Here is an 18,750-nt window from a genome sequence, read left to right on the forward strand (position 1 = left end):
TTTATATTCGTATTATTCTTATGGTGAAAAGAATACTGCATGTGATTCACATTTCATCAGGTTCCTACTAGGAACCATCTCTTCTCACAGGTAGGAAAAAATTCAGAACGTAGAGTTGGCCATATTGACAAACATCCCGAACAGTCTTGCCAGTCGGATTTTCGCAGTACATTGAAATTCTGCTACATTCAAAGATGAACAATACAGAATTTGTATTTACTTCGTTGGATAATGTATGAAAATGCAGTGGTCGAAACTCAGGGCGGAGAAAAAAAAGCCCGTCTTCCACCCCCCCCCCTTTTTTTTTTTTTTAATTTATTTACTGACGCAGAGGTTTTGGTGCCAGTATTTATCTTTGTGCCTACAAAGCATGCTTCTGTCGCGCTACATATATTCGACGGCAGAAGTTAGTTGTGGCGGCACCTACCAACATTTTTCAGAACTTCCACTTGCTTTGCACTCGATTCTAAGCCGCAGGCGGTTTTTCGGATTACAAAAAATGGAAAAAAAGTTCGGCTTAGATTCGAGTAAATACGGTATCTTCACATTCTCCATAAAATACTATACCTTCATCTTCTTTGGCAATATCCTCACCCAACCATCTCATCTCTTGTACTGCCATCAAGACCAGTTTATTTCCCATTTCTGGGACCATAGTCTGGATGATTCCTGGTCTATACAGACTTTGAATACTCCAAGATCCAAAATTAAAATTTCCAAATCATAGGCCATTTTTCCTTATCACTTTTCATCTTCCATTGTATCCAACTGTGCCCAAGGCAAATTTGTGTCAAGTAACAAAGACCTTTTTATGGGGATGGGCTGTTAGCCCAATGCCCAACCCCCTCTTTCATTCAGGCTTGGGACCAGTAGTGGCTGTTGCAAGGCAACGGACATATTGTCAAAGCTATTTAATAAAAATATTGTCATCACAACTCTGCCGGTGCAAGATGATCTGCTACAGTGGTCGTGTGTTAAAGAAGAACAATTCTACAGTTCTGAGCAAAAATAACTGTGTGACAAATTTAACTATGTATGCTTGCTAGACTCAAGTAAAATGAACTGAGATGAACACAGCGCATTTACACAGAACAGGAAAGGCCAATCTAGTTTCCTATTAAGTAACTGTGCGACAATTCCCTCGAAGAGGAGGATCCTATTGTCCTACATTACAACCATGTGACTTTTGTTACAATAAAGGACCATCACAGTAGGGTCCAGGGATGTAGGTCAAATGTGCCTGAGACCTGTTTACTTGACGAAATGACATGCTGTGAAATAAATGACCAATTACTGAAAAACTCTACTGGTACTACAGACACAGTTAATGCTATAGGTTATTGTAAAAAATGTAATATAAATAAATGTGATTCATGCAAAGTATTAAATAAACAAGAAGCACCCTTAATAATGATGCATTTAAATGTTAAATATCTCGTAAACAAACTCGATTTACTGTAAATATTCATATGTTGGTAATAACGACATCAGTGAAATAGTACTAATTTACCTCAGAATAAAATGACCCTAAATATAAGATGACCCCTTTTTTCAAGAGGCACCTTGAGAAAAAATTATTTTTAACGTATTCTGACAAATTAAAATTACAAACTTTTTATTAATGTAAGGAATCTGCCTCAAAATTAACATGACACCTATTCTAAATTCATGCAATTTATTGACTTATCTACATTTTGATAAACAAAGAGAAATAAAATAAAAGAGAAATTGTTTACATTAATTTTTATCTTAACTGCCCTTCTTGTTTACTTAATGTGTTATCTGTGGCATCACCATTTTTAATTGTCATAATGTTCATGATCATTATCATCCTAACAGCACAGCTGCAAAACGTATGGGCACTATTTTCACTGTCAGAAATCATTGTATGTTTCTTCCAAGCCAAGCATGTTGTGATTTCTGAGGTTGTGGTTACAGTGGGCCCTAAGAACCCCCCCCCCCCCCCCCCTCGAGCCAACTCAAATGCAGGTATTCCTTGTTAAGCCCTACCCTCCAGAATTGTTCAAACTAAATTTGTGCAGAATCTAAATAGCCAAAGCTTCATCTGACAATGTACGACAACCAAAACAATGCAAAAACGTTGACCTCAGCAGCAATACTCTAAAACTTTGAAGACCGGCAGCTTAGACACACTCTTGGTCCAGTGGACCGGCCATTTTTTGAAATGTCACTGGCAAGTTTCTATTTAAGATATCTTGAAACAGAAAACATATTATGAAAGAACAGTCTTTAAGGTTTATTTTAATTATATTGGTTGATGATAAAATTAATAACAACAAATACAAAATGTATGATTTCGGTTTCACAAAAAAGCGTGTTTTTTAGTTTTGTGTAAATTTACAGGTAATTAGCTTCAGTGTGGAAGATTTTGAAGCATTCTGGCATCCAGAGTGATACATTGCAGTCTGGACATCGCCAGCTAGTTTCCTTCCTAGCTGCTTTACCACTAGATTTTTTCGTTTTCTCAGAGCAAACTTTACACACTGTAGTTGGATGCTCCTTCTTCTCACTGGCTGGAATTTTTTCTGCAAAGTGTTGTCCTAGAAGTCTGCTGCTGTGAGTTTCACTAGGTACATTGTCTAGTGCCAAATTTGTACAGCTCTTTCTTTGAGCAGGAGTCCTGGCGTCCCAGTATAAGACAAATGCATTTGTTGCAGCCATTATAACATGTGGAAGAACAAGTTCTTCCACCACTTCATCTGTTTCCTCCTAAATGCATATTAAGAAATCATCTGATCACTCCTATCGACCCCGTTTTGTAAATATTATAGTCAAGAATGGTATCTGTTTTTGATTTTACTTTGCTACTTTCCTTTGTATGAACAGAAGTGTCAGAGCTGGTCATTTTGGCACAGTGGACAGGCATAGCACATCTCATGTGTCTTTCCACTTCAAACAAAGCAGATGATCCCTCCTCATTGACACAGACTCATATCTTTTCAGTTTTGTGGAACCAATTTCATTTGGTAGTTCTTTCCAGTTAGTCATGCATGTACCTACAGCTTTTGTTTTACGTTGCCACAGAAAATCGAATACTACTGGTGAACTGTAAAATCTGTCCATGTAAATAGTGTGGCCTTTTCCCAGGTAATCTCCTAGCAACCTCTCAAATAGTGGTATTATGGAGTTGTCTTGTGTTCCTTTCCTTGCATATACCTCCAATCTAAGAACATAACCAGTTTTGGAATCACACACAATAAACATCTAGATTCCACAATTATTAGGTTTATTTTTTATGTAAACCCGAAATACCACTCTTCCATTAAAATCACACATGCCTTCATGAATAGTGAGGTTTTCTGATGCGTAGAATGACTTTTGTGATTCTAATAGGAAATGATCCAGGTTTGGCCTGATTTTATGCATGGGGTCATGCCGCGGTTGACTTTTCGGAACGTAAGTTACATTGTCATCCAAATGCAGGTTTGATAATATTGCTCTGAATCTGTTTCTGGCCATAACAGAACCAAGGAAAGGGGTTGAAATATAGTTGTGGGTAGAACAGTAATCTGTCAGTTTTGGTTTTTTCACAAGACACATATGTATAAATATGCCAGAAAATAAATCCATTTCATGTAGCTTTACTCCCACCAACAAAGATCCAGGCAATCACAGAGGGTGAGATTATTGGTGGTTGGGAGCTCCAATGTTAGGTGCATAATGGGGCCCCTTAGGGATTGGCAGAGAAGAAGGGTAAGAAAACCAATGTGCACTCCATGTGCATGCCGGGTGGAGTCACTCCAGATGCGGAAAGGGTCCTACTGGATGCCACGAAGAGCACCGAGTGCAGCCAACTGCAGGTGGTTGCTCACGTAGGTAGCAATGATGTGTGTCACTTTGGTTCAGAAGAGATTCTCTCTGGTTTCGAGGGGCTAATAAAAGTGGTAAGGGCTGCCAGTCTTGCTTGTAAGATGAAAGCAGAGCTGACCATTTGCAGCATAGTCGACAGGACCGATTGCGGACCTCTGGTACAGAGCCGAGCGAAGGGTCTGAATCAGAGGCTCAGACGGTTCTACGACCGTGTAGGCTGTAGATTCCTCGACTTGCACCAAAGAGTGGTTGGGTTTCGGGTTCCGCTGAATAGGTCAGGTGTTCACTATATGCAGGAGGCGGCTACACAAGTAGTAGGGGCTGGTGGCATGGACTGGGCGGTTTTTTGGGTAGATGGTCTCGGGAAAACTCAAGAAGGGCTTCAGTCACAAAGTGTGCAGGCTGAACACAGGAAGAACGTAGATACAGGAACCATTGGTGTAACAGTGGTAAATTGCATTAGCTGTGTTTGGAAAGTACCAGAGCTCCAAGCGCTAAGAGAAAGCACTGATGTTCAAATCATTATAGGCACTGCTAAAGCCGGATATATGTTCAGCCAAAATTTTTTGAAGAACCTAACTGTGTTCCAAAAGGATAGGCTAAACACAGTTGGCGATGGCGTGTTTGTTGCTGTTAGAAGAAGTTCAACTTGTTGCAAAATTGAAGCAGATACTTCCTGTGAGTTAGTATGGACAGAGCTCATTGGCAACCGGAATAAAATAATAATTGGATCATTTCACCGACCTCCCAATACAGATGATACAGTTGCTGAAAGGTTTAAAGAAAACTTGAGTTTGATTTCAAACACGTACCCGAATCGTACGATAATAGTTGGTGGTGAGTTTAATTTACCCTCGATATGTTGGCGAAATTACATGTGTAATTCCGGAGGTATGCATAAAATATCATCCGAAATTGTGCTAAATGCATTCTCTGAAAATTATTCCGAACAGTTAGTTATGAGCCCATGCGAATAGTAAATGGTTGTGAAAACACTTCACCTCTTAGCAACAAATAATCCTGATTTAATAACGAGCATCAAAACCAATTCAGGGACTTATGAACACAGGGTTGTTGTAACGAGATTGAATATTGTAATCCCCAAATCCTCGAAAAATAAGCGAAAAATATACCTATTCAAAAACGCAGATAAAAATTCACTTGACGCCTTCCTGAGAAACTACCTCCACTCATTCCAAATTAATAATATAAATGTAGACCAGATGTGGCTTAAATTCAAAGAAATAGTATCAGCAGCAATTGAGAGATTTATACCAAATAAATTAACAAACGACGGAGCTGATCCTCCTTGGCTTCAAACGGGTTAGAACACTTGCAGAAACAACGAAACAAACATGCCAATTTAAACAGATGCAAAATCCTGAGATTGGCGATCTTTTACAGAAGCTAGAAATTTAGCACGGACTTCAATGCAAGTTGCTTACAACAGTTTCCACAACAAAACTTTGTCTCGAAACCTGCCAGAAAATCCAAAGAGATTCTGGTCGTATGTGAAGTATATTAGTGGCAAGAAACAATCAATGCCTTCTCTGCATGATAGCAATGGAGATACTATTGAAGACAGTGCTGCCAAAGCAGAGTTACTAAACACAGCCTTCCGAAATGCCTTCACAAAAGAAGACGAAGTAAATATTCCAGAATTCGAATTGAGAACAGCTGCCAACATGAGTAATGTAGAAGTAAATATCCTCGGAGTAGTGAAGCAACTTAAATCACTTAATAAAAACAAGTCTTCTGGTCCAGACTGTATACCAATTAGGTTCCTTTCGGAGTATGCTGATGCATTAGCTCCACGCTTAACAATCATATAAAACCATTCACTCGAAAGATCCGTACCCAAAGACTGAAAAGTTGCACAGGTCACACAGCTTGATAATAAATTCAACTGGGAAAAGCACACCGCAGAACTGCTGAAGCGTCTTAACAAATCTCTATTTGCAATGCGAATTGTGTCAGACATAGGGGATATAAAAATGAAAAAGCTGGCATACTATGCTCACTTTCATTCCATAGTGTCATATGGGATTATTTTTTGGGGCAATTCATCAAGCCAAGCTAAAGTTTTCCGTGCACAAAAACATGCAGTAAGAGTTATATGTGGTGTAAACTCAAGAACATCCTGCAGAAGCCTGTTTAGGGAACTAGGGATACTAACTACTGCTTCCCAATATATTTATCACTAAAAGTATATCACTTTTTCAAACCAACAGCTCAATTCATGGAATCAATACTAGAAATAAGAATAATCTTCACAAGGATTTAAAGTCACTTAGTCTTGTACAAAAAGGTGTGCATTATTCAGGAACACACATTTTCAATAACTTGCCAGCAGTCATAAAAAGCTTAACAGCCAATGAAATTCAGTTTAAGAGAAGCCTAAAGGATTTATTGGTGGCCAACTCCTTCTACTCCACTGATGAATTTCTCAGTAGAATCAAATGATTTGTGTGTGTGTATATGTGTATATAAAGTACAATATAACTTCTGTACAATTTCAGTTCAGTAATGTGTTCATTGTAAATAAGTATTCTAGTAGTTGTATTACACGTTTATTACCTTATAAATAAATAAAAAAAACTTTTTTATTTTAAATTCAGTGCATTAGTATTTGTAAAATGATTCTTTCATATAGTGTTCATAAAAAAAATGATGATCATTCCACTTGGGACCTGTGGAATGGTACATTAGCTTATTTGTTTGAGTTGTAAATATTTGTCATGTATTATTGTTTTTCTGACATGTTCTACATCCTGGAGGACCTCCTCACTACAGATCAATTGGAATGAAAGTAAATCCAATCTAATCTCTAAAACCAATATTCAAGAAAGGTAGAAGGAGTAATCCACTAAATTACAGGCCCATATCGTTAACGTCGATATGCAGCAGGATTTTGGAACATATATTGTGTTCAAACATTAAGAATCACCTCGAAGAAAACGGTCTATTGACACACAGTCAACATGGGTTTAGAAAACATCGTTCCTGTGAAACACAACTAGCTCTTTATTCACATGAAGTGTTGAGTGCTATTGACAAGGGATTTCCGTTCGATTCCGTATTTCTGGATTTCCGGTAGGCTTTTGACACTGTACCACACAAGCAGCTCGTAGTGAAATTACGTGCTTATGGAATATTGTCTCAGTTATGTGACTGGATTTGTGATTTCCTGCCAGAGTGGTCACAGTTCACAGCAATTGACGGAAAGTCATCGAGTAAAACAGAAGTGATTTCTGACGTTCCCCAAAGTAGTGTTATAGGTCCTTTGCTGTTCCTTATCTATATGAACGATTTGGGAGACAATATGAGCAGCTGTCTTCGCTTGTTTGCAGATGACGCTGTCGTTTATGGACTAATAAAGTCATCAGAAGATCAAAACAAAACTGCAAAATGATTTAGAAAAGATATCTGAATGGTGCAAAAAGTGGCAGTTGACCCTAAATAACGAAAAGTGTGAGGTCATCCACATGACTACTAAAAGGAACTCGTTAAACTTAGGTTACACGATAAATCAGTCTAATCTAAAAGCCGTAAATTCAACTAAATACCTAGGTATTACAATTACGAGCAACTTAAATTAGAAGAAACACATAGAAAATAATGTGGGGAAGGCTAACCAAACACTGCATTTTATTGGCAGGACACTTAGAAAATGTAACAGACCTACTGAGGCAACTGCACACACTACGCTTGTCCGTCCTCTTTTAGAATACTGCTGCGCAGTGTGGGATCCTTACCATATAGGACTGATGGAGTACATCGAAAAAGTTCAAAGGTCAGCATGTTTTGTATTATCGCGAAATATGGGAGAGAGTGTCACAGAAATGATACAGGATTTGGGCTGGACATCATTAAAAGAAAGGCGTTTTCCATTGTGACGGAATCTTCTCACGAAATTCGGATCACCAACTTTCTCCTCCGAATGCGAAAATATTTTGTTGACACCGACCTACATAGGGAGGAACGATCACCACAATAAAATAGGAAATCAGAGAGAGCTCCTACGGAAAGATATAGGTGTTCATTCTTTCTGCGCACTATACAAGATTGGAATAATAGAGAATTGTGAAGGTGGTTCAATGAACCCTCTACCAGGCACTTAAATGTGATTTGCAGAGTATCCATGTAGATGTAGAATTACAAAAGCTGTGCGGCTTTACCCTGGTAGCTGCTTTGAGTTTGCCATAAACAGACTTTGCCTATCTGTTTGTTTCCAATTTTGTGTGTTTCATTATGGAACCGGGGAAAAAGATGGAAAACACATTGAGAGAAGTGGAATTCTCATGAACAACTGCCATTACTCCACTTTTCTCTACAAATTGTGGCACAGTAGGCTGATCGTCAGCAAATTTCCAGCCTAATTCAGCATCAGTAGTTTTTTCTGTGAAATTTGTTGCCTCTTTGTTGGAGGTACAGAGAGCTGTGATGCAGAGGATGTACTTTGTTCAGTAAACACCGGCTGCACAGATGCAGGCTCATCAGATTTCTCTGCAAGATAGATGAGACGAACAGAAATAAATTTTAAGCTAACTGAAGCAACTCGAGCAATATAAGTCGTAATAATAACACTGAGGGAAAACTGCACTAGACGGCTCGTTACTTTTATCTGAATCCTATTCATTTTCTTCACATTCAGACATTTCCCATTCAGAACCAGAATCTTCAAATTCTTCTTCTAAGGCTTCTAAAAATTTCTTTCTCACTCAGAAAACGTGACATATTTGAGAGAAAAATTAATAAGAAACGGCAAACAGTAACGAGAATGTTTGAAACTCACGGCTACACCAATGTACAATGGCGCAGCGTGTCGCGGAAGCTGCTATATGTGTCTTGCCGTTTGTTTTGACGTAGTTGATCTTACCATATTTGGTAACTAAAACAGGTGTAAATTCAAATAGTACAATAAATCTGAAGCTTGCTGATGTATTAAGCTTTTATAATCTTGTAAAAATAACAAGCTCAGACACTAGTGTGACTGACATGTTACATTAGAAAAGATTTTAGCATAATCAGCAGAACTTTTATAGATAAGGCTAAATTATAATAGCCTAGACTTTCATCATTCTGATCAATTTTCCCAGGTGATAAGAGTACATAAATTCAGATGTGCCAAAAATAAGGAAGGTTATTCGGCACAAACGAACACTGAATAGATCGAACATTAATGCTTTTAAACATAAACTAGCAGAGGAGGAACAGGATCCTACACACCAGGTGAAAGGGTCTCATGATAAATGGAATGAGTTCTATTTAACCCTGTTGAGACATCGTGATTACTGATGCCAAAATGGAGGCAATCCTAGACCAAAGCTCCCACCAAGTCTGATCAGGCTCAGCCATAGTACAAATGATACAAATGTGCTTTATAAAGCTACTACTCTACAGATTTTTAACAAAAAATACATTCAGGTAAAGAAAACTCCTAAAACTGGAATTACTAACATTAGGGAGCAGATTAACCCATTAACTTAAAACCCGAAGTTCTCATTTTTATTATTTTGATAGAAACTTAAAATTCCGAGTATACTTGGCCAATTTATATAGGAATAAAAATTCAAAGAAGTTTATTTTTAGTTCAGTGGCAATTATAATGGAAACTCAGTGCTAACAAGATAGTTAGTTTAGGGTATGAGCGCAATACAGAAGGCTTCAAAAACATGCAGGTATTAAGAAGAGCAAAGATCAGGTTCAATGGAAAATGAGGAAATTTCTCTCAATGCCGCATTTATAAGTGTTAAAAAAAGGAGGTAAAATTAGGCAAGCATCTCGTAGCGCAGATAGTTCATATTTTTGTTCTTAATATAGTATTATCACGTTTGGACAGCCAGATGCAACTGAACAATGTTTAAGAAATATTTCCTACAAAACAATTTTACAATACTCCATTCAAAAATAAGATTGTGTAAGTAACAAAATAAAATAAAAAATTATAGGAAGTCATTCAGCCTCCACTGACAGTACATAACTTTTTGCTTTTAGAAAAATATGACAGTGCATAAAAGAGAAACTTTTGGTTACTTTATCGTGGACAGCTGCACACAACACGGCAAAAACATATAAAGACTCAGACTTCAGTATGCACAAACATTCTTTGAAATTGTTTCATATACAAAACAAACCACAGCTAACAAGTTCAGGGCTATGGGGTTTTGCACCCAAAAAATATAGTAACAAATTTGAAAGAAAGAATAACTGCAGATATAAGAATCTTAAAACGCATAATGTGTAGTGTTCATCCTTTGTATACGTATTGAGCTCCAAAACCTTATAATATATTTGACATGTGGTTCTGTATTAAAACGCACAACCATTCTGAAGCATTTCTCCAGCTACGCATTACCAATATTGTTTTCTCTCTTGTCAATTAGCCCATAAAAATGGCATTCGATAAAACAATGACATACCTGTCCCTTCATTGTGTTCCTCCAACTTGCTCCTCCTTTTATTCGTTTTTCTTTTACCTGATTTCCCGTCAGGAGAATCTTCAACCAAGTTACAGGGTATATCTGTAAAACGAAAAGAAAAAATATTAAGACTGTTATATTACACACAAAGAGAATACCGCAGCTTTCACGATATCTTTAACTCTGTAAATCACAATGTAACAGTCAATAGAAAAACTACAAGATAAAGTAAATGGGTGTTCAACTACAAGGCCAATCTGAACAGAATATTATTTTGCTGTGCACGGTCTTATTGGAGGGTGACTGCAATGCACTGAATTAGTATTCCATTTTCTGAATGTGCTGCCTTGCTACTACGATGGATAGAACATTCACCATTCAAGAGTATCCTGCTGAAGGTTGCCACGTTTCACACAGTCGGCGCAATGTTTTACACAGTACGTATATTTGGTTAAGCAGAAAAATAAGAAACACCAATTTTTTTATATTATTTTTAATGAACATAAGATCACTTACTCAAGAGTTCAGACACTCAAAGACCTAAGTTATATACTGAATTAATAAACAGTGAATCAATATTTTGAAAATATGAATAACATTTAACTACTATATCGAAGTCCTTGTGTATTTCTGATAGCAGCAACATTTTTTTCCCCCACAAAATTAAAAGATTTTAATCTTTTTCTTTTAGTTTCTTGCAATTAAGGAATATGTAAAGATGATACTGTCACTTTTCCTCTTGAATTTAGATGTAAATGCTGATACAGTCACTTTTCTACTTGAGTTAGGGTAGTGTTGGCTATTAGTGTGTGTTTCCAGAATGTGATTTTCACTCTGCAGCGGAGTGTGCACTGATGTGAAACTTCCTGGCAGATTAAAACTGTGTGTGTGTTTTAGAAATGTAGTCAAACTGTAGGTTTTGCCATGATAAAAAACTTAAAAAAATGCTATTAGTTCTCTTATTCACCTGCTCTGATAATTTTTGCCATGCTGTGTATTCTTTCTTGCCTTTATGATTTGGCAGAAATACCTACTTATGGGGACCAACAGTTCAATGCACAACCTGAATCATAGTGCAATCACATGCACAAACCACTCTTACATCAACATCGCCTTGAGCGAAGTTTTATTTCCCAAGACATGTAAGAAGTAGAATAGTTTATGTGTGAAATTGTTCTCTGAGGGCATTCTGAAGCTCAAGTTCCCAATTCTTCTTCAGGAATATTATTAATCTGCATCTCCAGTCATTTTACAAAACAGTTGTTCAAAAGGCTTACATACCTGGTTCGTCATTCTGCTCTTCCTTCCCTACACTTCTTTTAATATGGATAGATTTCCTTGTTGGAGTCTGTGTCATTTCTGTTGAAATAGTGGGGGTACCTGCTTAACAACAATAATATATAAATCTTTCATGAAAGTTCTTGTAGAACATAATTACTTTTGGATTAAAGGAGACTACTTATCGAAAAGCTGAAGCAATGAGCTGCTGACACATACATACAAAAGAAAAAGGCTTACATACCTGGTTTGTCATTCTGCTCTTCCTTTCCTACACTTCTTTTAATATGGATAGATTTCCTTGTTGGAGTCTGTGTCGTTTCTGTTGAAATAGTGGAGGTACCTGTTTAACAACAATAATATATAAATCTTGCATGAAAGTTCTTGTAGAACATAATTACTTTTGGATTAAAGGAGACCACTTATTGAAAAGCTGAAGCAATGAACTGCTGACACATACATACAAAAGAAAGCGCAAAGTTGCTAGCTTCCTGCATCCACACACGCACACATGCTCCTATGGCCCTCTACCTTCATCCAAAAGTAATATATAAATCTATAATGCTTCATATACAGACCAACTGAAAACAGTAAAGGAACAGTTGCCATAGCTATGAATATGAAAAATAAACATACAGTTTTTAAGGGCAACTATATTAATGTTATCGAAGAAAACTGATAATGTAAAAATTAGGTTCAATCTGAAATCCCTATCTGACATCTTACCAGACAGAAAGCAAGTCTGGTCCTACATGTGATGACATTTTCTCACATAATAAAGTAAGTAGCCATTAAAAATAAAGACCTAACGGGTAAGAGTCGGGTGCAGATGGCCTACCACCTAGTGGCAGAATGGGCAAAGCTGCGATTTTAGCAGACAGGTTATCCACTGGGGAGGAACAGCAATCATTCTGTTTTATTGTGGATCTGTGCATGCACAGCGGAAGGTGTCTATGTACAAATGCACAGAAAACATCATTTTGAGTGGGGTTTTTGTTTGTTATTGTTTTCCTTTGTGGTAAGCAAACGAGAAATGTGAGAGTTCTTGAGAACCCTTCTGGCTACTGCACAAGAGATTACACACATTTTCCAGGGAGTGATTTTTTCATAAATGCGGTAATACAATATATGAAAATTCTCTTTTTGTATTGCATTTAAAAAAAGTTGTGCATCTAATGACAGCTGCTTCTTGTAGAAATGGAACGAAACAAAGGAAGTATAAGCATAATTATCGAGACATACAGCAAAGAGAGGTATGATCCTTTAGCTATGCTGTACCATAATAAGGTACAATTACGGATGTTTATGTCTCAGTTTATATGTTTTATGTAAATCTGCATATAATTTTACTTTCAGGATGTGTACGTATCACCTTAATTAGTGAAAGTATTACATGTATTTGATTTGCTTGCACCTTTTGTATCATTTCAGCATGGCAGGAAGGATAGTGTCAAGAGAATAGCCACAAGAGTCAGAGCATTTGTGACGACCAAGACCAGTGAGGACTAAAAGCCATTTTGCATCTTAGTGGTCACACTATTGTGAATTAGCTTCCAAGATTAATGTCAGTTGTACGAATCATGTCATGTACAATCAACAGCAGCTTGTTAAAACTGTGCACATTCAATCTGACAAAATTCCTTAATTCCTGTGGGCCCTTGGGCCTCAACCCTTTTATTAACAGGAAGTACCGGGTGATCAAAAAGTCAGTATAAATTTGAAAACTTAATAAACCACGGAATAATGTAGATAGAGGTAAAAATTGACACACATACTTGGAATGACATGGGGTTTTATTAGGGGGGGAAAAGTTCACAAAATGTCCAACAGATGGCGCTGACAGCAAAACGTCAGTGACTGCGCATGACAATCGTGTATAAAAGGAGCTGTAATGATAGAGAGAATCAGATGCTCCAGCAGTCGCAGCATGTTGACGTTATCTGAAAAGGCGCTTTTAGTGAAGCTGTATTATCAGAATGGGGAATGTGCTAGTTCAGCGTTATGATACTATCGCCATAGGAGGGGATTCGAACGGGTAAAGGTCCGTTGACAAATGCAGCTGTGGCGAGAATGATTTCGAAGTTCGAAGCCACGGGTTGTTTAGACGATAGACCCCGTAGTGGGTGTAATGCTGCTGAGACAGTTCAGGAAGAAATGGAGACTGTAGCGGGTTCGTCTATGCCCAGGGACATCAGCGCTTGTGCAGTCGCACTGGCATTCCAGACACTATTGTTCGGTTGGCACTCAGGCGTACCCTCCGATGCTATCCATACAAAATCCATCGGCATCATGAACTGTTACCTGTTGATTTAGTGAAGCGGAGGGCATTTGGAGTGTGGGTGTTTCAAAAGATGGCAGAAGATGACGATTGGTTGAGTAATGTGTTGTGGACCGACAAAGCTCATTTCATGCTCCGATAGTCTGTCAACGCCCACAACTGCAGAATTTGGGCTACCGAAAATTCTAGAACTGTCGTGGAAACTCCATTGCACGACGAGAAAGTCACGGTATGGGTTTGATTTTCCACATCTACCGTTATCGGGCCTTTTTTCTGTGAGGAAATGTGCGATTCTGGTTTTGTAACTGCTACTGTGACGGGTGAGAGGTACGCCGATATGGTACAGAATCGCATCATCCCCAGCCTGGCTGATAAACACCATCTGGAACGCACGATGTTTATGCAGGATGGCGCGCTCCACCCCATATTGCTAGACATGTGAAAGATCTCCTGCCCGCATCGTTTGGTGATGATCGTGTGCTCAGCCGACAGTTTCGTCATGCTTGGCCTCCCAGGTCCCCAGACCTCAGTCCGTGCGATTATTGGCTTTGGGGTTACCTGAAGTCGCAAGTGTATTGTGATCGACCGACATATCTAGGGATGCTGAAAGACAACATCCGACGGCAATGCCTCACCATAACTCCGGACATGCTTTACACTGCTGTTCACAACATTATTCCTCGACTACAGCTATTGTTGTGGACATATTGAGCATTTCCTGTGAAGAACATCATCTTTGCTTTGTCTTACTTTGTTATGCTAATTACTGCTATTCTGATCAGATGAAGCGCCATCCATCAGACATTTTTTGAATTTCTGTATTTTTTTGGTTCTAATAAAACACCACGTCATTCCAAGCATGTGTGTCAATTTGTACCTCTCTATCTACATTATTCCATGATTTATTCAGTTTTCAAATTTATACTGACTTTTTGATCACCCAGTATATGTCCATGCCTTGACCCCTTCTTCCCAGCCAGTGTTGAAGTCATATCCTACTCCTGGTATTACGTTGTCATTCTGTCCTTCCCTTAATGACAATGGCGCTTGCCATGGCAAATGCCCAATAAATAATTGTGTCTGCTATTTTTAAAATGCTGTGAAATGTAAAAATAGATAATGATTTGTCTGTACCAGCATGACACAAAACAAACACTTTAATCCTTAATTCTGTATAATAATAATGTAATTTCTTACTAGCTGCAACCCTGCTGTTCCTTGGGGTGCTGGTGAAAATTAACAGGTTAAATGTATCGTCTAACAGGGCTAACAACAAAGATGACGGTTCCACACTTTTACACTTGGTCTACTGGTGCACACTGTATACAATAGGTGTGTCATGTAACACCAGCTTAAAAACACTTTAGACACTAGTTCAAAGCACTTTCACAAAATGATTGCAGAGGTTAAGAGACACCTTCTGCATCTATAGTCTACAAGCCACATTATGGTGTGTGGAAGGGATGCTTCTGATACCGCTATAAATGATGTAAATCTTATGCCACCATCCCCCTTACATCGTGAATGGCGCATACGAATAATGACTGTCAGCAGATATCCGCATTAGCTCAAATTTCTCTAATTTTCTTGATGCGGGCAATTCATGAGACATTTCTTTTTGGAGCATACTCTCTTGGTATTTCAATAGTAAACTTCTCCATGATGCACAAAGCTCCTATTGCAGTGTCTGACCTGGGATTTCTTTAACCTCAATGTAGCACTGTCACGCCAATTAAATGATCATGTGAGGAAACATATCACACTCCATTTTTTCTTTTATCTCTTTTCCATTAATCTGTACTGGTGAGGCTGCCAGACTTATGCACAATAAAAAAATTGGTGAATTTGTAAGCCATTTCTTTCCTGAATGAATTACACTTCAGTAAGACTTTCTATAAGCCTGAGCCTAGCATCTGCTTTTCCTACTATTTGCTTCATGTGCTCAATCCATCTGAGGTTGCTCTAGATGGTTAACTCCACATATTTTACTGTAGTTACTGTTTCCAGCAAATTTCTCACCAATAGCATAATTTTACAGTAGTGGACTTCTTCTGCTATCTATGTCCAAAATGTTACATTTATTTATATTCCAGTTCAAAGGCCAATCCCTGCACTATTCGTCAATCTGAAGCACGTCTCCCTGCAAATCGTCAGTCATCTGGCATTGCCACCTTCTTACTTACAATTTGCAAACAGCTTCAAGGAGCATCAAACATTATCCACCAGACCGCTCATACACTGATGTTTCAGCAGATATTTGCAAGTTCTCTTTTGCAGCATATTAACAGGAACAGTAAAACATGAAGCATGATCAATAATCTAGCAGTGCTTCCGCATGGCCGTAGCAGTCAGCGAGAGCCAGGGCAGGACTGCTGGAGTACTCGTTATTCTTCATGTTTTAGTTTCCCAGTTAATAAACATTGATGAAATAAATAATGCTCTGGACTAATTTGGAAATGCTCTATCGAATGGAGATACAAAATTCTGTTTTAAAAATAATTTTGTTTGTAACAGGAAATCAACCAATGCTAGGTAGGCACTGTATGAAAGACGTGATGAGCAGGATTTGTTTTGGCTGACTTCAGGTGCACATTACAAACATAAAATTACAAATAATTGCCGAAACGCAGTATACAGGGAATGTTGTGCTGAGAATTAACTGTAAAGGAAAAAAATTGATAATGTTGCACTGTTTCTGAATTAATTAGCACTGAAGTTAGTCAATCGGACAACTGTGCGTGGCCAGTCAGATATGGCATTACAAAACTTGTTCTTAGTTTAGTTACCTAAAACCGAACAAAACAATGATACAAAAATTGGACATGGGACATTAGTAAAGACTGAACCTGAACCAAAGGCTGAGCAGACTTGTGCTCTGTCATCTACAGTACGAGAACAACTGACACTAATCGTATCTGGTGGGCTGCTGGAATTTGTACATGCAGCAACTTGATTGATTAACTTCAATACCAATTAACTCTAAAACAGCGCAATGTATTGAATTTTTACCTCAACAATTATTTCTTAGTACAACCTATCATGCAACAACCTTACAAGCTTTTCAGATCATCCTATGCATTGCAAACAGTAACAGTCTTTCCTTGCTTCCCCTTCTACTCCTGACATTACTTTTACACCTGCCAATTGTGTGCCATTAAGAATTATATTTGCAAGGAAGTCTTGAATCCAGCCGCAAATCCGGTTTGGTATTCAGTAAGCTTTTTTTTTTTTAACACTAAATGACAGTTTGACTGTCTTTTCTGAAGTCAAGGAACACTCCATCAACCTGAGTGCCGATGTCTACAGCACTGTGAATTTCATGGAAGAACAGTGTGAGCTGAGTTGCATCTGTTTGCAGAATCCATGTTGACTTTTTTTACAGGACGTTTTTGCTCTCCAACATCATCACAATAAGTGGACATACAACATGCTTCATAATTCTACAACAAACTGACATCAGCGATATAGGCCGATAATTATGTGGAACTGTCCTACGACCCTTAATGAAAACGGGAATTACCTGAGATTTTTTCCATCACTAGGCACCTTTTATTGCTCCAGTGACCCATGATAAACTACAGCTAAAAGGGAAGCAAGTTCTTTCTCATAGTCTCTGTAGAATCATACAGGTATCTCATCAGTTCCGGATGACTTCCCATTACTAAGAGATAGTCCATACTTTTCTATTCTTTAATCACTTCTCAAAATCTGCCATTTTCGCATTCATCCTTTCTGCTACCAGAATAACCACTGAGTACTCAATAGATGATTTTGATCCACTTACTGATTTTACAAAGACCACAAAACCTTCGGTTATTAGATCTGTTGACAAAATTTTACGCTCAGTCACTGATCACTTCTCTCATTGCTCTCCTTATGCTCATTCAGGTTTTACTTGTCAACTGTATTTTGACTGCTCTTACATCTGCGCTGAAATTCTCTTTGTTTATATAGTAACTTTTTAATAGTGGATCACAGTTGCTCTTTCCCAATTCTTAAAGCAACACTTGCACAATACTTGTCTAAGGCATACTGAAAAATGCTTCTGAATTTTATCTATCTGTGCTCTATCTCTTATTTCTCAGCACTGATATTTATACCTTTCTTAATATAACACCTACTGTCACTGATATTATTACAGCAGTATGATTACTGGTGCCCTCCTCTACGTTAACCAATTTGAAATGTTCAGGTCCGCTTGTTGCTAGGATGCCTAAGACATTACCCTCATGAACTTGTTCTTTGACTAAATGCTCAAAGTACTCTGTGGACAGGTCATTCAAAATAATGTCACATGAATCTCTGTCTATGACCCCAGCTTTGATGTCGTGAATCCCCCCCCCCCCCCACTATCATCATTAAACCAAAGAGTAAGCTGCTTACTAAGTAATCTCTCTGAATGTTAACAGTAAACCTCTCCATGATGCATTAGGCCAGCTTCGCATGGGGCCACTCTGAAGCACTGCTCAGTGGTTCACAAGCAACACTTCTGCTGATGTTATTGGCACTGCTACGGAGCACGAGTGGCAGCTTATTTATTATCTTCTAGATCTTGTGTATGAAACAGTGAGAGCCGAGTAACATAAGTTCTCCGTTTGATTCCAACAGAGGATATTTATGTTCTCCATATAGTCATAACATATATTCCATTATTCCACAAGAAATTTATGTCATCAATACAGGTCTATAGTTATACGAATTAGTCTAAATCCCTTTTTAAAATGGGAATGAAATATACTTCTTTCCAATTGTTTGGAAATGCTCATTGCCTAAATAACCTGAAGTTTATTGTTTCACATCTAGGCTCTCGTGCTCAATACTAATAACTGCCCTCGCCAACAGCATCACTGAATGCAAGACATTCTCTCTCTCACTGTTCTATTTTGCAATAACATCTGCAATCTCATGACCATAGATTACTTAGTGTTCCCCTACCCAACA

At 38.1% G+C, this 18,750-nt stretch overlaps 1 protein-coding gene across 1 annotated transcript in view; it reads right to left on the reverse strand.

The window, feature by feature from the left end:
• The window catches only part of LOC126257631 (uncharacterized), a 163,061-nt gene that overhangs the window by 40,378 nt on the left and 103,933 nt on the right, over positions 1–18,750 (reverse strand). Inside the window, exons 10-12 of the mRNA XM_049955579.1 lie at positions 11,776–11,874; positions 11,535–11,636; positions 10,254–10,355 (exon numbers count right to left, since the gene is read on the reverse strand). Of these exons, the coding sequence (XP_049811536.1) occupies positions 10,254–10,355; positions 11,535–11,636; positions 11,776–11,874 (303 nt within the window). The remainder of the gene's footprint in view (positions 1–10,253; positions 10,356–11,534; positions 11,637–11,775; positions 11,875–18,750) is intronic.

The sequence above is a fragment of the Schistocerca nitens genome, chromosome 1, assembly GCF_023898315.1.
Source record: "Schistocerca nitens isolate TAMUIC-IGC-003100 chromosome 1, iqSchNite1.1, whole genome shotgun sequence".
In the NCBI taxonomy this organism is placed as follows: Eukaryota; Metazoa; Arthropoda; class Insecta; order Orthoptera; family Acrididae; genus Schistocerca; species Schistocerca nitens.